The following is a 19,051-nucleotide window of genomic DNA, read 5'->3' as shown; positions in this document are numbered from 1 at the left end:
GCCTCATACATCAACAAGGGATCGGACAGTCGGATGAGGGTTAATAGAGCAGGGAAAAGGGAATAAATGAGGCCGACTTCATGGAAAGTTGCAGAGGCAGTCAGTTACTGTCAGAACGCCTTCAGGAAAACATGTCAGTGAGGTTCAACAGGGTTTTGATCTGAGGAGGGAGCACAGTGTGTCTGACAAATGCTTCAAAAAGGTTGAATGTTTTTCTATATTTGGACAGTAAACTACATTTATGGTTCCTTTTTTTAGAATTATCTGCAGATATATTTTGATATTTTCCAATTCGTTTTATCAGGATGTTGCATCACCATGCTGATGTCCTTTTCCTTCAACGTCGTTCACTTAGGAGTTCCACAAGGGTCGATTTTAGGACCCTTTTCATTTTTGTGTTTATTTAACTTTGATCCAGATGTTTCCAGGTGTAAAACCTGCAAAACATAGCAAACAAAAGTTTAAATATAATGTGCAGTGAAGCAAACTGCAAAAAGTCCGCTGTCATAAAATGCAAACATGTACTTTGATTTATATATTTGCATGTTTATTTCTATGAGAAAGTTGGCCTTTTAGTGGACTTAAAATAGAGACAGAGAAGAGACAAAAACATGAAGGGAACATCCACACAACCAGCACAGAGCCAATTCTTTCTCGTTAACCCAATTACAAGTATAGCCATTACAAAAGCAAAATTAAGTGTTTCTTTTAAACAGTATACGTGGAGCTAAAAACAAACACTGGGAAGGAGAACACCTCCCCTAACCCGTGACAACAGTTTTCCTAGACTGTAAACTGAATCACTAAGTGTGCCAGAGTTTCAGATACTCCACAAAAATCTCACCTATCTGACTGAGTTGGAACAAAGTGTGCTTTGTTTCTGTTTGTCGCTACGGCACCTTGTACAATTCTCCGTTGGAGATCAGCCAACAGGCGACTTGAACAGAGACCGCCAGCGTCCTCCTTCAGGACGGCCCGTACCAGGAACCTCAGTCCGCTGGGAAGCGTCCACGTCCTTCAACAGCAGCGTATGTCGGGAAGCGGATGAACGATCCGGCCGCTGTGAGCGATGTTTCCGCCAGACTGACATCCAGGCGGAGAGCATGAAATGGGAAAGCAGCTGCTGAGCGTTTCACTCACACCCCTTCTGGATGGATTCAAAATAATGTTCAACATTTACTGTTTGTCACTGCAAAACTAGCTTTTGAGGAAAAAAGGGAAACAAACGGCGAGATTTACATAAAGTTAAGCGTTTTTTCCCTCCAAGCAGGTGGTTCACTTCTGCTAACCTTCAGGTTTCTGTCATCAAACCTGTTTTCGTTCGTATCTTTTAATAAAACGATGAATAAATATATGAAAAAACTCACCTGCAGCCATAAATGACAGCTGACAGTAGTTTTAAAACAGCTTTAATGAAATCTGTCACTCATTTATTCATTTTTTTCCAACTTGTCCCGAGCTGCTGCATCTCTTCTGATATCAAATTAGTCTGAGAAGTAAAAAAAAATCACTCCTTTGATCTCCTTAAAAGACGATTTGACAGGAAAATGTTTTTTTTTTCCTTTTCCTCTACAGTTTGCATGAAAAGCATTGAAAACGTTTAGGAAGTTTGTAAACCGCTGTGTGTGCCGTTTTCTTTATGCCTGGTTGAAACTTAGTGAGAACAAAAACTGTATTTTCACTAAACACACTTCTCTAAACCAGGTCATTTAGGAAAAAACAGATGTTTGACGGTCCAAAGTTATAAAAAAAAAAACCTAAGAGTTCAGTCATGAAATAATATTTATGTGTGTTTCAGGTTTCCGAGTTCAGAACTCTTGCGTTAACGCGTCACTTCGCAAGTTTTAAAGTCCGTTTTTGGGCTCTGCGTACAAAACGTGCGACTATTTCAAGCAATCACAGCAAGAATAATGCACAAGACAATAGAATCAGTAGTAACACATTCATACAAAGACGTATAGACTAAGGATAATTTGACATTAATTAGGATTAGGATATTGTGTGACGGGGAATCGGACTGTTTAATTAAAACAAAGCAGCGGGAGCTGACCATGGTGCTGTCGGGATGTAGTCTCTGCTCATGGCTCTGTTTTAACGGGGTTCATTTGTGAAACATCTGTGGACATTTCATGTAAAGACCACAACTTCTCTCTGGTTTCCTGTCCAAATCCACGTAGGACCAGTTTTCTTCCGTGCAATATGCGCCAATTGTGTGACACGGCCTTTAGCATGACGGCGACCCTCCAAACATTTCCACCAGTGTTAGCTAACTGTAATTTTTATGATTGAAGGATATTTTTTAATCAAAGATTCTTATGCTACACTAAGAATCTAAAGTTTCCATGATGTAATGTGTGATAAAGTGCAGACCTGACCTCACAGGTCAGAAAAAGACACAAGTGACTCCTCAGACCTTCAGTCAGAGCAGAGAATCTTGTAAAATATTCTTTTCCTTTAAGTGTTTCCACCTCCAGGCTAACACTGCTGCACAACCCGACGCTCCTCTGAACTTTTCCTAAACGGGCCGAACCTGAAGATAGATCTGGTAAGACGCTCCTCAAAGTAGCTGCGAGTAAACAGGCGTGGCGCCGGCGGCTGCACAGCTCCTGTCAGTGACGACTTTTCGGATGAAAGCTGGATGTTTATGGATTTCTGGAGGTTTATTTTTTCCGGAACGCCACTTTAATGAAATCTCCATCCATACGCTCCGATGCGCCGCGAGTGGAAACAGGGTTTCTGCTTGTTTTGGGTTCACCAGCAAATGCCTGCACTTTATTACTTTTCTGTTGGAGGCATTAGCGGATCAGCGGCGTTCTGGTTGGTTTCTGAAACCGGCACAAACACTAAAGAGGCAGAGTGGATGGGAAGGGTTCGGCGTTCCCGGTGAGTGCTCCGGGGGGGGGGAGCTGTTGTTTACTGCCTTCCAATCTGTGCTTTCAGCAGCCAAATGAGCTTTCTAAAGGTAAGACGGAGAACAGTCGCCTTTGGCGGATATTGATCCAGTCGAGCAGCTTTTTAAATCCCACTTTTACACACACAGAAAAAGTGTTTTAATTAAGTCTGCCATGAGCTGCGGCGCTCTGGACCGCTCCAAGAACAAAGTCTGCGGCAAAAGAGGCGGCGTCCTCGCCGTTGCTGAAGTACGTGGAAACTCGCCGGCGTTGTCCAGGCTGAACGTGAAGCAACTGTCGGATCAGTACGTCTGTGGCTTCGGTGGGCGGGACGTTGCCGCACAGCTCCATGATCATCTAGCATTGTCTATAAAACATCCGCTTCTGGTCATTTTGAGTTCAAAATTGGTTTTTTACCACTTTCAACAGACGTTTTTTGGTCTTTTTGGCATCTTTCTGGCTTTTTAAAGTTATGTCACACATCTGTGTTCATTTAGAATAGAATAGAATAGAATAGAATAGAATAGAATAGAATAGAATAGAATAGAATAGAAGCTTTTCTAATCCTGATAGAAATTCAAGTGTCCAGCTGCTGACATTCATAACCACTAAGGAGCATCTGAAAAAATAAACCATAAAAAAAATAAAAACGACCAAAGTCTTAAATCTATTCATTCAAATTATTAGGAATATTAATTATAAATATAATGAATCAATAAAATATTCAAAAATTAAAATCTAACACAATAAAATCCCCCCCAAACCATTTAAAAATTCACATTCAATGAGGCTTTTTTTAAAGCTCTGTCAGAATTGGTTTTTTATTTAATTTTTTTATTTTACTTTTCTTCAAACCGTTGTGTTTAATTGTAAAACTTTTTTGTAATTATCATAATTTATTTATTTAATCATTTAAATAGCCTTTAGACAGTTTTGACCTTTTTTCATTGTGATTGATTCCACATGTCAACATTTTGTTCATTTTATTTCGATACTCGTAACACTTCTTTGTGGTTGTGTGTTTCTTTCCTTCCTGCAGGTTTTATTTGCTATTTCTGATCCTTTTTGCTCCTCATTTGTTGTTTCGTCTGTTGACTCCTCTTTCATTGCTTCTCATTGAACTGAAGGAATTTCCTCATTGTTCTGTTTTTGTGCAAACATTAGTGATTCTTTCTGATTTATTGTATTCATGTATTTATATAAAGGAAAAATGCACATTAATGAGCCTCTATCAGGATATGTAAATATGCCAGATTATAGCAATAATCCTAATTTAAATCCATAGCTTTTAAACTTTTTAACTGCACTACTTCTTGCACATGGAACTAGTGTTTACAATTCTCAAAATGTAAGAAGTTGTACTTTGTGTTAATATTTCAAGTGAGAAACAGGACGAATGGTCTGTTTTTGAACTTATTATGTGAACTTCCAGGCACTATGAGTCTGGGATCAAGCCTTCATTTACTGTGTTCAGAGTTCTTCTAGAAGCTGTTATGACCGCTACATGTCAGCCAGGTTAGCTGCAACTCCTAAACTTGTTTACAACCCGTAAAAACCCAGATTGATGCCGCTAAAACCAGTAAAGCTGTTCCGTCAGATACATTTAGTGTTTTACAGATGCTAACAGCTGCTAGCGACCAACATTCAGTGTGTGTCAAAACGTTGGAGCATTGGAAAAAGTCCTGATGAATGTGATTGAAGTGTTTCGGTTGGGTTTTTAGCCTCATTTTTTGGTCAGTTTGTAGTTCGATTCTCATTCCTACAAGTGAAATTCAGCCCCGGTCAAGTCAGCATCTGCTGGCAAACGTCTCCTCTGTAGGTCAAATGTTGACCTTTGTGTTTCCTCTTGTTGAGTCAGCAGCGTGAATACTTTAACGCCGATTACGACTCCGACGGTCGTCTGTCCTGGGAGGATTCATTTGGATGAAATCCAACCCTCGTAATGAGGTTGTTTTTTTTTGTAATAAATGTGGAATTTCTTGGCAGAAAGTGTAGAAAAAGCAGCGCGGGAAGAGCTGCTGCACGTTGAAGCGAGGTGGAACCGGGAGAGAGCCGGTGGCGACTTCCACTCGGAGCGCTCCACCTCCTCCACATGCGGGAGCAGGGAGGTGCGTCCGCTCCTGCGTCGCTGATTATTCCTGACGAGCTCTGACCTCCAGCTGTCAGCACTGATTGGACAGCGTGGATGTTCAATTTGCTCAACCCCAGGATCACTTATGGCCAGGACTCTATTCAGCCGCGCCCACCGGGGACCCACACTTCACCGCGCCGCCGCCGCCGCCGTCATTTTCTCATTAATTCAACCTGGGGTCGCTTGTTCTGGACGGCGCTCGGAGCCCAGCGGGTTTCTGTTCCAAGGGGGGAAACATTTCAACCTCTGGCTGGAAAAATCCTCCATTTCTTTCCTGCATGATTCCGTTAAATTTAGAGAAAGACAAAAAAAAAAACCACTCAGGAATATGCTAATGCGGCCTGTGTGAGCGACAACGGCAGAAAAGTGAGCGGGTTCACAAACTTCTGCTGAACTGAAGCCTCACATTAACCCTTGTTCTATCCTAGGCACTTTAGCGTTGGGAGTGGGGTCATCTAGACCCACTAGACAGTGCTCTGAACCTTTTTTCTTCAATGATTTGTGATCTTCACTGGTGTCCATGGATTACATGAAATCTTTCCACCTTTATCCACCTTTGTCATGGTAGGGAGGACACCTCAATGTAAGGATCGGGTCATCTGGACCCCATAGGATAGCACAAGGGTTAGGCCTGCACAAGATATTGCAAATTTATTGTCATTGCGATATCAAGTGTGCAATAAGCGTCGCACAAAAGTCGGCAAAAATTGAGATAAATGGTCATCTTCAATGTGTTCAAACAATCTAATGGCAGCTTGAAGTATTTAAGGAACCAATTAAATCCCTTTATGCATTTGACCAATCAGATGGAGCTCTTTTAATATTTATCTATTTATTCATTTATATAATTTATTTATTTATTTTTAAGGACTATTATTATTATCTTTATGTTTTTAATATCCTACTCTCTTTATTGTTATTATACTTATGTTTTAATCATCTTACGCATCTTATTTTTTGATAACTAATATTGCTATTTCCTATTTTTTTTTTTTTTGTTGTCATTTTATTATAATTTTTATTCTGATGTTTTTTACTCCCTGGACACCAGCAGCTTAACCTGTGGTCTAACAGCCATGGAGGGGGCCCTGGGCTGCTCTGTGTTGGGGGGCGCTGTGGTAGTGACCCCCGTGGTCCGAGAACCGAGCCAGACCCTCTTTTAGCTGCAGTTCTTTGTGTGTTCGGGGTTCTACTGGGGGAACCGGGTGGGTGGAGGGAGGAATCTGGTGAGGGAGGGGTCCCATCTGTGTGTGATTGTCCTGTGGTTTCTGTTTTTAATCATTTTCAGTTTTTATGATTATTTCATCTGCTTTTATGTTTCTGTTTTTTTTAACTGAAATGAAAGGCGCTAAATAAATAAAGTTTGAGTTTGAGTCTAAAAGATGGAAGAATTGAAGTTTTGTTGACTCTTATTTGAATTAAACTGTATTTAGTTGTGTTGCTATTGGTTCGTGTGTCGCAAGTTATGATGTCATCGCACTATTGATCACTAATATCACAAGTGTTCCTCCCATCGTGCAGGCCTACCTCACCTCTGCACGAGGAATTCTGTAGATCCCTTCTGCGTTTCACGCCAGTCTAGAAAGAGGAAGAATGGATTTGTGAAGGAGGAGATTTCGGCGTAGAAGTGAGATTATTCCGAGCTCCGCTGAGGATCCAGGATTAGTTTGGGAAGCATCCATCCTCCTGCAGGAGTTCAGCCACCTTAGCCAGGCCTTTTTTTACTGGAGTGATGGTCGAACGAAACCGCTTTGCACTTTAGTCAGAACCTTTTAGAACAAATAAAAAGAATTTAGCGTTTTATGTTACATATTCAAATGTATTTTAAAAGGATTCCCAAATGTAGACATAGTCAAACATTAGTAATGTGTTCATAACCTTTTAGAAGTAATTGTTTTAGCCTCAGAAGGCTTTATATATTACTTATAAAGACATGGGATAGCATGTCCACATGTCTTATTAATGCCTTTGATCTGGTAATAGCAGAGTTTTTCCTGATAAACCTGGAAAAGATTTGGAAAATGAAAAAAAGCCATTTTCTAGTTTCTTGAAAGTTTGTGAACTGATGTAAACATGTGTTAACGTCTGTGTTTGTTTTCTGACCTTCTGTTTTACCAAAAACGTTTTTTTGAACGGACTAATAAATAAGGATCCAAACTGCTAACCCCGATAGTGGGAGGAGCTTCCCGGCCCCCGCTCTAATCCGTGCCTGTTTGATCTGTGCGGCGCCTTAGCAGAATCCCTGTTCAGCGGCCTGGGCTACGGCGCTGTGGTTGGGCTGGGCCTGGGCGCGCTGCTGCTGCTCCTGGTGCTGGTGGACGTCAGCTGCTTCTTCCTGCGCCACTGCGGCCTGCTGATGTGCATCACGCGCTCGCTGTGCAGCAAGAAGACCGCCACCAGCAGCAAGGGCAAGGAGATGGAGGAGGGCAAGGCCGCCTACCTGTGAGTATCCTCTGTTATTACCTATTGATTTTCAGTGGGCTGAATCCCTGCTGGACGGATTTGTGTGGTTGGAGCATCGTCGCTCATAAGTCAGGAGCTCCTCCACGCCTGAAAGCAGCGGAGGACGGCGCCACACGCCGCCTCTCTGAAGTGATTTCTGTGTGTTTGGATGAGAAAAGGCGACTTGTGTCTGCGTCTACCGTAGGTACACCTTCAACAGCCGCCCCACCGCCCTTTCGACCACAGTATGTCTCTGATTACGTCTTTTCACCGCGACCAGCTTCCATGCAGTGTCCGCCGTGTCCATCTGCATGCTCGTGCACGTGTGTTTGTGAGCATGCATGTCTCACTGAAGCCCCCCCCCCTCCCTGCACAAACACGGGTGATCCCGATCCATTCCAGGAGCCTCGACCTGTGCGGAGTCGCTAAAACCCACCGAGCTGCAGACCCTGTGGGGGGCTGGAGCCCTCCGTTCTGAGCCCGCTCCACCGCCGCCCAGCGTCCAAATCTGCAGCGGAAACGTCGCCGCAGGACATGTCTGGGAATAAAAGTCATTGTTTTTGTTTAAAAACTGTAAACATTAAATATATTTACATGAAATACAAAGGAAATAAGACAAAGATGTGAAGAAAAAAGACAAAAATAAATCAACAGCAACATTTAAAAAGTCCACAGGGGAGCAAACAGAACAGGAAGTCGATAAAATAACCAAAAATATTTCATATAAAGGGTTTCTTCTTCAGTGTCTATTCAGACATGTTTGGTTTATTATCTTGTGTTTATTGTTGTTTTGTTTGGCCTGCTTTCTTTACTTTAGTGTGTTGTCTTGTTTTAATCGCTCTAACTTTCCTCATTCAGCAGCTCAACTCTTCAAGCATATGAGGATATATTTTTAGAATTTCACTTTTTGGAGAAATACTCATTTTCTGGGTTCTTTTTGTTTCATTTTCACCCAAGTGATGGTTTTATCCCTGGGGTTTTAATTAAAATAACCCAGAAATAAGTTGGTCCCCATTTAAAACCTACTTGGGTCAGGAACCCCCCACCATCCCAAACCAAATCACCAAAGCTTTTCTTCACAAAAAAATAAAAAAAAGCAGATTTAAATCAACTCATTAGAGAAAATTCAGAAATTAAGTGTGAAGCCAAATCCGACTTCTTCCCTTCCCCTTCCAGCTTCTCCAAATGGATAGTTATGGAAAAATAGTGTCTTCGAGTTGGGACGTTACTACCACTTGATGATGTCATCAAGGAGGAACATACATCTTTAAAAGGTGACGCTAAAACAAAAAAAAGTCAATACTTGCATTTTCCCATGTGAAGAAATATGATTCTTTTTTCTACTGGCCAACCCTAAGTCACTACGGCCCCTCCTTAAAAAAATTCTTCCGGACGCCGCTACATCTCCAGATGCCCCTACAGGTGGAGCAATAGGGAGGAGCCAGAGGGGTGCAATCGCCACAGCGATGACCCGTCTTTCAGAGTTAGTCCGAGGTTATCCTCACGTCCAGCCAGCTTTCCCCACAGCGTTGGAAAGTCCTCCACCTGGGGGCGGGACTTCCTCCAAACGCCTTGGTGCGTCCCGTCAAGCACTCTTCAGCTTCAGTGACATGACGTGTCCACATTGCACTATACTTTCAGCGTGTCTAAATCTAGAATTCCAAAATCCAGCGCCCAGAAGTCTCTATGAAACGCTAGTGTTCATCTATGGTCACAAATATAGACCACAATGCATTGTGTTTGAACCATTTGTCTTTTAGGAATCGTTTATTTATCATCAGAACAGAGTGGATTCATACAACGGAGTTTTAGGGCCAGTTTACATTAAATAAATGAAAAAATTAAGTACGACTTTTAAGTTGTAAATTTACAAGAAAAGAAGTCCTAGATTAACGAGGAAAAACACCAAAGTCTTCCGTTTATCGGAGCTTAGCTTGAAGATGAAATATGTGGAGCCTATTGTGAGGCTTTATTTAGGTTAGGTTTAAAAAACAATGAGATTCTGAACCTTTGGCGACTCAAAATCAGATTATTTTCCGTGTAGCTGTCTTTTTCCGGGGTTCGGTGTCAGTAAAGCGGAGTGTCATCTGTAAAATAAAAAATAAGGAGCTCAGAGGATCGCTGCAGCCTTTATTCTCCTTTTCATTCACACACCCTTAAGTACATTTGTCTAATTACGTCAGGAACCTGTCAACGATCACCAATGCGGAAGTAAACAGTGTTACAAACGCCCCCTCCTGCAGATGAAACGTCCCGATCCAACATAAACCAATAAAGAGGAATGAAAATAGTCTGTTACATTAGCATTAGAACGTTGAAAAAGCCAAAACGTGCTCCTCCTCAGACGGAAGCATCACGCAGACGTAGAGATCTGGTCTTTGGTGGAGGAAGAAAGGATTCAATCGGACATCTGCAGGGACACCGACGTCTTCATCAACGGCTGCAGAGATCCTGCAAACCAACCATCAATAAATAAAACATTGATGAATCGTAAATCAAACAAATGAGCTTCCAAACATTTGGAACGTTATCAACAAGTTTAGTCGGTCTGCTCTGCTGCTGCGCGGCGTTCACCTGCTGCTGCTCTGTATGTTCACTTCCACTTTATCTCGTAAATTTACAAGTTTTTTTCTCATAAATCTATGACTTAAAATCTCGTAATTTTACTTTTTTTTTGTTTTTGGTGGCCCTAAAACTCTGTCGTAGATTCATAAAAAAGTCTTTGTAAAATGTATTTGGTTTTTACTTCAGCAGGTCAAAATTGGCGTTTACACTTAAAAAGTAGTGGGAATTTCCCTGAATGACTCTAAACACTGGATAATCCCACACTCTCCAGCCGTTCAGGGGTTAAATTCAGACAGAACTACAGTTTCTGCCATAAAAAACTTCTGACAAAAGTGAGCCATAAATTTACCTGAACTGCAGTTTTTTGCGTGCAAGAACCAGCAAATGACCTCATTTGACCAATCTCCATGAAACCCCCGTCTGATGGGGGTGTGGGCGTGTTTAGATGCCTCCGTCTACGGATGCCAGTGGCATCTCGCAAGAAGTTAGGACAACCTCCCCATCGGAGTATGACTCCAATCTGCGGGGTTTGCATGCGGCTAATGAGACATGAAATTGGCTCGGCTGTGCCGGCACTTTAGGATCCACCAATCAGCCCCCTCCGGTCTGCGGTAATGTAGTAGCTTTAGTATTTACAGCGTCACGCCGGCCCGCTGCTTTATGTTGCTGAATCTGAGTCGCTGGAAAACTCTCCGGGAGTTTGATAAAAGTCCCAAATGGATCTTTCACGGTGACTTTGCAAAGGGTCGAGGTTTCAAACGGAAGACTGGAACTTTCTGCTCATCCTCGCGCCAAAGCTAACCAGCGAGTTTGGATGATTTTTACTTTTAACGACTCTGTTAGTACATCTAATTTTTGCTCCTATTTCAAACAGAAAGTATGTTTGAATGAGCAAGAAAGTATTTGCCCCCTTTCCTGAGTATCTTGTGGTTAAGGACAAAATGTCTGAAGTTTTTTAAACGACGGGTTTGTTTCCAAATAGAGAAAAGCTGCCAAGCATTCCTGACCAAAAGGTTATTGCACCCTGACCCATAGTGCCACCATTTGTCCTTTTACCTCCAACCGAACCGTCCATGGAGGAGCTAGAATGCAGCCGCACTAAGGGGTTTTTCATCTTTAACTTCGTAAATCAGTGGTTTTTTTGGGTTGATCCAAACCCGACTTTGACCCGACCAAACCAAAACCTTTACTGTGTTCTTATTGGTCTGTTTGAGCTGGAGCTTTTTGGACCAGTGTAATAAAGTTTATCTTTCCAACATCCATATGTGGTCTTATCACCCTGTCACGCTGGAAAAAGTATTATCTGAGCTTCTTCATCCACTAAATCATCTTCAAATGGACACGCCATGCTGCTTCACCTCTCTGTAAACAAACTAACCTTCAACTAAACCTGCACCAGACCAGGTTATGTTCAGAGCATGAGTTGCTATGGCAACTTGACCTACCCTGAAACATACCTCCATTTCTGGAACCGAAAGCTGAGGTTATCAACTTCCTTAGCCTCAAACTTACCATGGGAGCTAGCATAACCTGCTTTCTGTCAGCCCAACATGGCAACCAACGTTGCTTCCCTGAAGCAAGGATTCTGAATATCCCATTAAAGGAGTTTGTTGATGTTTGAAGGAAAACAGGTTTTCAAACAGGTTCCACATCTGCCAGGAATCATGGTCAGGCGCCTTTGAACAGCTTTGAATTTAGAATTGAGTTCAATTACTCTTGGATTTGTTGTACAAACATGTTTCTAATCTAAATGTTTCACCAATCTGAGGTTTTCCCTTAAATGTTTGAGTGAAATATCAGCATTTAAGACATAAAAACAACTTCAGTAAACAAAAGCAAGAAGAAAATCCCCCCAGAAACACCATTGTTGTTTATTTACTCCTTCTGCGTGTCTGCACCGCATTAAGGCGTAGTAAAACGGCCTTAACATCAATCCCAAGATCCTGATGGATGTTTATCGGCGCCAGCCCACTCGTGGGTTTATCTCCCGCCACAGTCCTGATTTTTCTTGAAGCCACATCAACAGTGGAAGAAACTGCGCGTGTTTATGTTTGGGTGAAAGTCGACCACGGCGTGCGTGGATGTTTGCCGTTTCCCTGATAAAACATCTGAGCCTTCCTCCTGGAGGGCTGGTCTGCCCTTGGAGAAAGAAAACCGCCACTGGTGGGGATGGGGGGGGGGGGGGGGGGCAGCTGATGTTTGTATACGTCTTCCTATTGACCGGATCAGCGCTAACGCCAACAGACGCGCTCCTGCCGCAGTTTCCTAAAGCCTCTGGCAAAGAAGCTCATTAATTCAGAACTGTTTGGGACAACAATCTCCATGGTTACGTGGTCAGTACGGGCCAGTGCTTATCAGCCAGAGCGGCCATCTTTAATATTCACATGTAAACTCCTGGAGATCTTTTTATTTATCACTTCCTGACTCCCTGAGCATCATGGGGAAGCTGTTTGGGGGAAAAATGTTTGTCAATTTGGAACGACATTTGCGTGGAAACAAAAGTAGCATTTCTGTGTTTTTTCCCACATTTCTTTAACGGGATATAGTGTAAATGTAATACATTATTCATTGGCTCAACATAAACAAAACAATATTTTTTACAATATGACTACATTAAAAATGTGGGCGCAGTTGACTAAAAACCTCAGTTGCTATGGAAATCCCAAAATTTACTTTTGCCAATTCTTCTAAAAATGACATAGACGTGTTTGTCACCACCAGGAGACCAAAAAATAAAATGGTTGCTATGGAGATAAACCTAGAGAAAAGCAGCTATTTTGAAATAGGAGAGAAAATAGTCTCATGCAATTGGTGTGTGTGTTATTCTTGATTTCTAAGTGTGTGCACCTGCAGTTGTGTAATCACATTTACAAAATAGAACTTAAAATTATACCAGCTTGAAACTTACTACACATACAAATCTTTATAAAAAAAGTACACACCAATCACCTGATACACACACACACACAAAACCGCATTCAAGTTAGTTACAAATCAAGACTTACAAACACATACATCGAATTAGACTATTGTCTGTCGTTACCTTGTGTGATTTTTCTGCATCCGTGATTCCAAACACAGCATCACGATTCACATACAGAGTATTATGGTCTGTATGTGCTTTGCTGTAGACCTGCTGGTGTTTTCCTGCAAAAAATCCAAAATCCTCATCAGGAAAGGAAGCAGCTTTTCGTCTGCTTGCTACTCAGATCTCATTAAATGATTTTCTAATAAAGACAAAGTGACTGAAGTCATGGTGTGAATGCGGATAAAAGCCAGAGGTCCTCATCGATTTCCTTTATTACACCTGTATCGTTTTCTAAAGGTCACACATGACTCCCGGGATCTCTGTCGAATGCTTCCTCTAATCATGAGCCTCTTTATTAGTGCCGTTGTTGGTCGTCGCTATAAAAGAAAAACATCCAGCTGCATCGATTTAAAGGCTTTTGTTTTGACGCCAAACATTACGGCTCCCTCCCCTCTTTTAGTCTTAGTTGTATCAAACCTTGTTTTTCTCATTTGGATGACGTTAACGTGGAGCTGAAGCTCCAACGGCCTTCTGTCAGATGGTTCAGAGAAACTCTGGAGGATTCCCAGAACCCATCAGGGAACACGGAGGCGTGAAAGCGGCCCGTTTTCTTCCTCTGATGAACCACACGGACAGAAGAGTAGGTCTGCTGGCTCTGAGGAAAACAACTGAGAGCCGTAATGAGTCGCTGTTTCTATTAGACTAAAGAGTGTTGGGGGTGGGGAGGGGTTACGGTAAGTTTGTGGTGCGAGGCTGCGTTTGCTTTGACAGGTAAATCCCTCATCGTGGTCCTTTAAGGAAACATGGAGTTTCAGTTTTCCAACCATATTTATGTTGACTAAACATCTGCATGAGCTCACGAGGAGTCCCTGTTTCCATCGGTAACCCGCCGTCCGTCATGGTCCAGGTGTGCATGAGTTACCAAACCTCATGTGTCGTCACCCCTCACTTCAGAAGGTCTTCGTTTTCCACTGAATGTCTTGAATCGTCTGCATGGATTCTACTCTACATCCAGCTGCTGGGCTTTGGTCGTTGTTCCAATTTTGAAACCGGTTCAAAATCGAGTCTAAAAAAACGATCAAAGTCGTTCCACATTTTCTGTTCTCAGGTAGGGACCAAACGAACGAACCCCAGTCCATTTGTAAGTTAGGCTCCTAGTGTCCACTTGGGTGTGGAAGTATTGCAGTAAACGATGTTAGTGCAGCAAATAAAAAAACAGCGAGGACTCTTGGTGAAGCTATAAAGACGCTGAAGCATCCTACGTGATGCTCAGAGGATTAGTTGGGTTTGTTCTTGGTAGGCTGAGACCACCACTGATGGAAGATCCTTTGGAACTGGTTACTTCCTGAAGTTTGCTCCGCTTCCGTGTTCGGTTCGTTCTCGAGGGTTGCTATGTGTGAAACCAGACGAAGTTCTGAGATGTATCGGCATTCTCCGACCCACAGGTCTACTCAGCTGTTCCTCAGTCAACTGACCAATCAGAGGCCTCAATAAAAGTAGGTGGAGTCTGCTGACCCTACGTTTAACCTTCAGAATGTTTGACAAATATTGAACAACCTGTTTTTAGGCGGTAGGGGCGTGGCCTTCCAATAAGCTCACTACGGATTGGTGCCATGGAAACGTTTTGTCAGACCAATCACTGCTTACAGGCTCCAACATGGCGGCGCCCACATCCTGAAAAAATGGCGGCAGAAATGACTATATTTGGTTGGAGCTAGAACAAACCATCTTCCATGGGTGACGTCGCACTCACTCAGTCCAGTTATGATATAGGGTCAATGAAACGGTTTAGCACGGACAAGATCAGCTGATGGCTCAAAGCAACCGGATCTAAAAAAAAAAGGAACCTGGATTGATCAGACGTCCGTCCAATACCCGTTCAGTCCCAAGTCAGGACCCTGTAAGGGAAGGATGTTTGTAGATTGAACCACGTTAGGAGGTTCGTGCCGCGGACGGGTCATCCACAAAAGGAGGAGGAGTCTCGTGTCGTCATCTAGTCATGAAAAGATGTGTTGAATTTACACCTGAATCACAGAACGTTGTAGACTAGAACCTCGTCGTCCAGCATCGCGCTGACGTTCTGAGCTCGAACAGATGAGCAGTGATAATATTTAGGGATTGAACCTGTGAACTTCACTCTGACGTTGTCAGTAGCAGCTCTCTGTCTGCGCCGAGACCAGATTTACTGTAGACTCACCGTCATCAACGCCGTCGTTCACTGGACGGACAGACGGAGAAACGCCAACACAAGTCATCGTTAGAGCTGTGTCCCCATCAGACATCCACAGAACATCAGCTGACCTGCTCTGCAACCATTCAGACCCCAGACCGGCCCCCACACCAACCTTTCCCCTCTTCTGTGGGGCTTTTGTGTGGCCCAGTAAAAGCCCTTTCCTTTAATATCCCGCCGCTTTGCCTCTTCAATTAGATCCTGCTTTATGAATCCCACTGGAGGCGACGGATTCATGCGCCCAAAGGTCTAAAGAGGTGATAATCGGTGGGCACTAAAGCAAGAGAGAGCACATTCTGTGGAGAAACCATTAGTCCACACTCTGTCAGGGCCACACTTCAGGCCCACCTTAGCCAGCGTCACTCTGTGTCTTTGTCGCGTGATTGTGCTCGCCGTGAAAGCGCCGCGCGTCCGCCAACGCCGTGTGCTCTGCTTCTTCTGTTGCTGCAGGAAGCTACCGCTGAAGGAAGAGAATGGAAAAGAGTCTCTCAAGCCAGATACCATTGAAATCAAGGTGCACGGCGACAACAGCCTCCACATAAAGCCAGACGACAGCAAAGCGTAAAAAAAAAGGGGGGGGAGGAGTCAGTCCTGCCGGTGCCACTAAAAGAACCTTCGGACCACGAGACCAAAACCGAGAGAAGCTACCACACTGGAGGAACGGACGTGTAAATAAGAAGTTCTACAGAGAAAATAGGAAGTGTTTACGTTGTTCTCATGGGGTCAGTGGGAGGAGCTTATTGATGGATGATTGTACATTATTTCTTCGCCTTTATTCGTCTGTTGAGGGTGAATTCTCCAGTTCTGCTTTTGTTTTTGCCCATAGAAGATTTCCAGTTGATGTCTGTGAACCCCCTCCCCCCCCATAAAGCCCTTTAAGGGTGAAGGTTCCACGCCCGATGCAACAAAAACGTCTGCCTTCAACAGCCGGACTGAATGTGAGCGGCAGGTCAAGCAGACCTGCTTTTCTTGGAGGAGCGGGGAAAAAATAATTAAACAAACTTTTATGTTGTTGTCACGGAGACGGAGGTTGGAGGACGATGGCGCCGAAGAGCACGAGATACGGCAACACTCCTTCGTTTTGATTTGGGAAACACTCTCTTCTCTCTGGTGTTGTGTGTTGTACATAGGTGGGAAAAAAAGAAGAATATTTTACAGAGCTTTTATGTAAATATACTCTAAAGGATGTCTCTCCTTCCTGATGCAAACAGCTTCTTTTGTCAGCGTTTCTCCTCCTTTTGTTGTTTTTTTCCCCCCGTTGTGTTTTGGTCTAAAGTTCAGTGATGGTGTAAAATTGCTTTTCCACTCATTTGCTTTTCCTTAAGACCCCCCCCCCCCACCCGACCCTGAGGCGTCCTCACATCTCATTGGAGGCAGTAATTACTGCACTCCTCCAGCAGCCCCCCCCCCCCTCCATCTCCTCATCTTTGATTTTTTTTTTGTGTCGTTCCTACGTTGATGGTGAATTCTGGGAAATGTAGTCTTGAAGCCGCCGCCGCTGGATGACTGCAGCTTTGTGACACTGCGCCGTGTGTTGAATGTATCTTCATGTTTGTTTTTCCTCGTTGTTCCCTCCTCCTCGCGTCTTTGGGGGGGACGCCTACATGCGGGGCCTGCTCCTCTGTGCATGTGTTGCAAACCCCCCACCCCCCACATTCAGAAGAGAACGGTCGTGCCGTGGAGCCCCCCCTTCCTGTAAATAGGGGAACACAGTGCCTGGAGGCCAAACAAATTGTACATGTTTTTTTGTATTTGGATATATGTCTATAAAGCCCCGCCCCTCTTTCCTACAGTCCTGTTTTTTTCCTGTACGGGAGGGGGGTGGGGTGCAAAACCAAATGTTTGAGCTCAGTGTACAGTGTGTGTCCTCTCTGCCCCCCCCCCTGCCCTTCAGACTGTCCCCCCGCTGGATGTGCTTTGTGCAGGAGGTGGGATCTATTGATGTCTGTACGTTACCTGTGGACTATCGTGACTCCTCCCATTTGCCGCTGTAAATAAAAACATGTCCTGTAGAAGCCAGTGACACGTCGTCGTCTTTTTTCGTGGCGGTGGGTGTTTTTCGTCCAAAACAGGAGACTTTAATTGGAATTCAGCCCCGCCTCCCTTTCCCCCACTTCGCTGCTTTTATCCTTTAAAGTTTTGCTCACAGGAAGTTCCAGAAGTTCAGACGCCGGTTTTTGATCCCATGCCTCGTCTTTCTGAAGCGTTCTTTAAGTTCACGCTGGCGTCAAAACATAACCAAAAGTTCATAGTAGTAGGTTTAGGGGCTGTCATCTGGACTTAGTTTTTTAAAGTTAGAAGACGTTTCACCTCTTTGTCAATTCTGAATTGGCTGGTAAAAGAGCTGGTACGTATGGTATATATGGTATATATGGTTTTGGGTCGTTAAGAGTCCTTTGTCATCAGCTGGGGGTTGGGGAGCCGGTGACTCCCTCCCCAAACTGGTCATCTCTTTCAGCTGTTAACGCCCCAGGTGGAACCGGTTCGGTTTGTTTGGGTTTCAGAACACTGCCATAGATGGATGGAAGAATAAGCTGAGACCACCATCCTTGGTCTTAACGACCCGAAACCATGAAGGCTAAGTGGGCAATACCATCCAGTTTCAGGTCTGACTCCTCCCCCATGAGCGCATATATACCAGCTCTTTTACCAGCTAAATCAGAATTGACAAAGCCTCTTGGATAAGAGGTGAAACGTCTTCTAACTTTACAAACTAAGTCCAGATGACAGCCCCTAAACCTACTACTATGATGGAATCAGCCTGGATGAATGAGAGTATTCATAGACATACCCAGAAGTTTAAAGTAGTGTTTCTCCTGATCCAGAAGATTTCTTGGCTTTTTTATTTTTTATTTTCTCAACAGGTTGAGTATTTTGAGTAACTGAGCGATGGAAACCCATACCATGAAACTTCCACCACACAATTTCTGTACCTGCATCACCAACTGTCACCATAGAATCAACCCGCTTTGACCTCATGTGGTCCCAACGTCCCAAAAAAAAAAGCAACTTGGATCCTTTTTGGTCTGAAACTACTGTCTTAGTCCTTGCAGAGGATTGTAGACGTTCCAGACCTGCTGAATTCTTGAACCCTTTAACCCTGGCTCTGGTGTTGGCATCCTTCTGACTCTTCATCGCATTTGTGGAGAAAAGCAGTTTTGTGTCTCTTTACGTTAGAAATGTTTGAGGTGAGCGGCTGAAGAGCCCCCGTTGTTCAGGCGGCGCCGGCGACGTCTCCAGTGTTAACTGACCACAGCTGCTCGACAGACGTTCATCGACCTGGAAGAACACCGACTTTCCTTGGGTCTGCGAGAAAAACGGAGTCTGGGATCTGCAGTTGTGGACAATTTGGAGGGTCAGGAACCAGGAAAGTGGGTGTGTTTCACTTCTCTAACATCAAGTGGAGGCGGCGTTATCTTAAAACCAGCTTTAAGCTCAAAGAAAGTCCCGGCAGGTGTGCGGTCGCCCCTGCTAACCTCTGCGTGTGCGTTTGTAGCAGTGCCACAAAAGGTATCCAGTGGACAAAAAGAAAATCTTAATGACAGCTGAACTCAGAAATGAATAACGTCCACAAGGGTTGGAGAAAACATGTGCTCTAACACAAGTAGAAACACTTTGTTTGTTTGTATGAATGCTGTTTGTTGGATTATGTGAATTCTGGAGGAAGTGGGTGGAGTCATCAGTGAGGGAAGAAAAGGACACAGAGGAGGAAATAAGGAAAAACGGCTGGGGAAGGCTACAAGGGACCCCAGGAAGAAATAAGA

At 43.7% G+C, this 19,051-nt stretch overlaps 1 protein-coding gene across 3 annotated transcripts in view; it reads left to right on the top strand.

Moving 5' to 3' along the window:
- The window catches only part of ncam2 (neural cell adhesion molecule 2), a 264,286-nt gene extending 246,976 nt beyond the window's left edge, over positions 1-17,310 (top strand). The window contains exons 16-18 of one of the 3 annotated variants that reach the window (XM_023948900.1): positions 7,257-7,464; positions 7,670-7,709; positions 15,738-17,310. In XM_023948900.1, the coding sequence (XP_023804668.1) occupies positions 7,257-7,464; positions 7,670-7,709; positions 15,738-15,794 (305 nt within the window). In that variant the 3' untranslated portion in view covers positions 15,795-17,310. The remainder of the gene's footprint in view (positions 1-7,256; positions 7,465-7,669; positions 7,710-15,737) is intronic. The other 2 variants (XM_023948896.1, XM_023948891.1) reach the window with 2 other exon arrangements.
- Positions 17,311-19,051: the final 1,741 nt, after the last annotated feature.

The sequence above is a fragment of the Oryzias latipes genome, chromosome 2 (assembly GCF_002234675.1).
Source record: "Oryzias latipes chromosome 2, ASM223467v1".
NCBI lineage: Eukaryota > Metazoa > Chordata > Actinopteri > Beloniformes > Adrianichthyidae > Oryzias > Oryzias latipes.
This window is presented reverse-complemented; position numbering and strand designations above follow the sequence as displayed.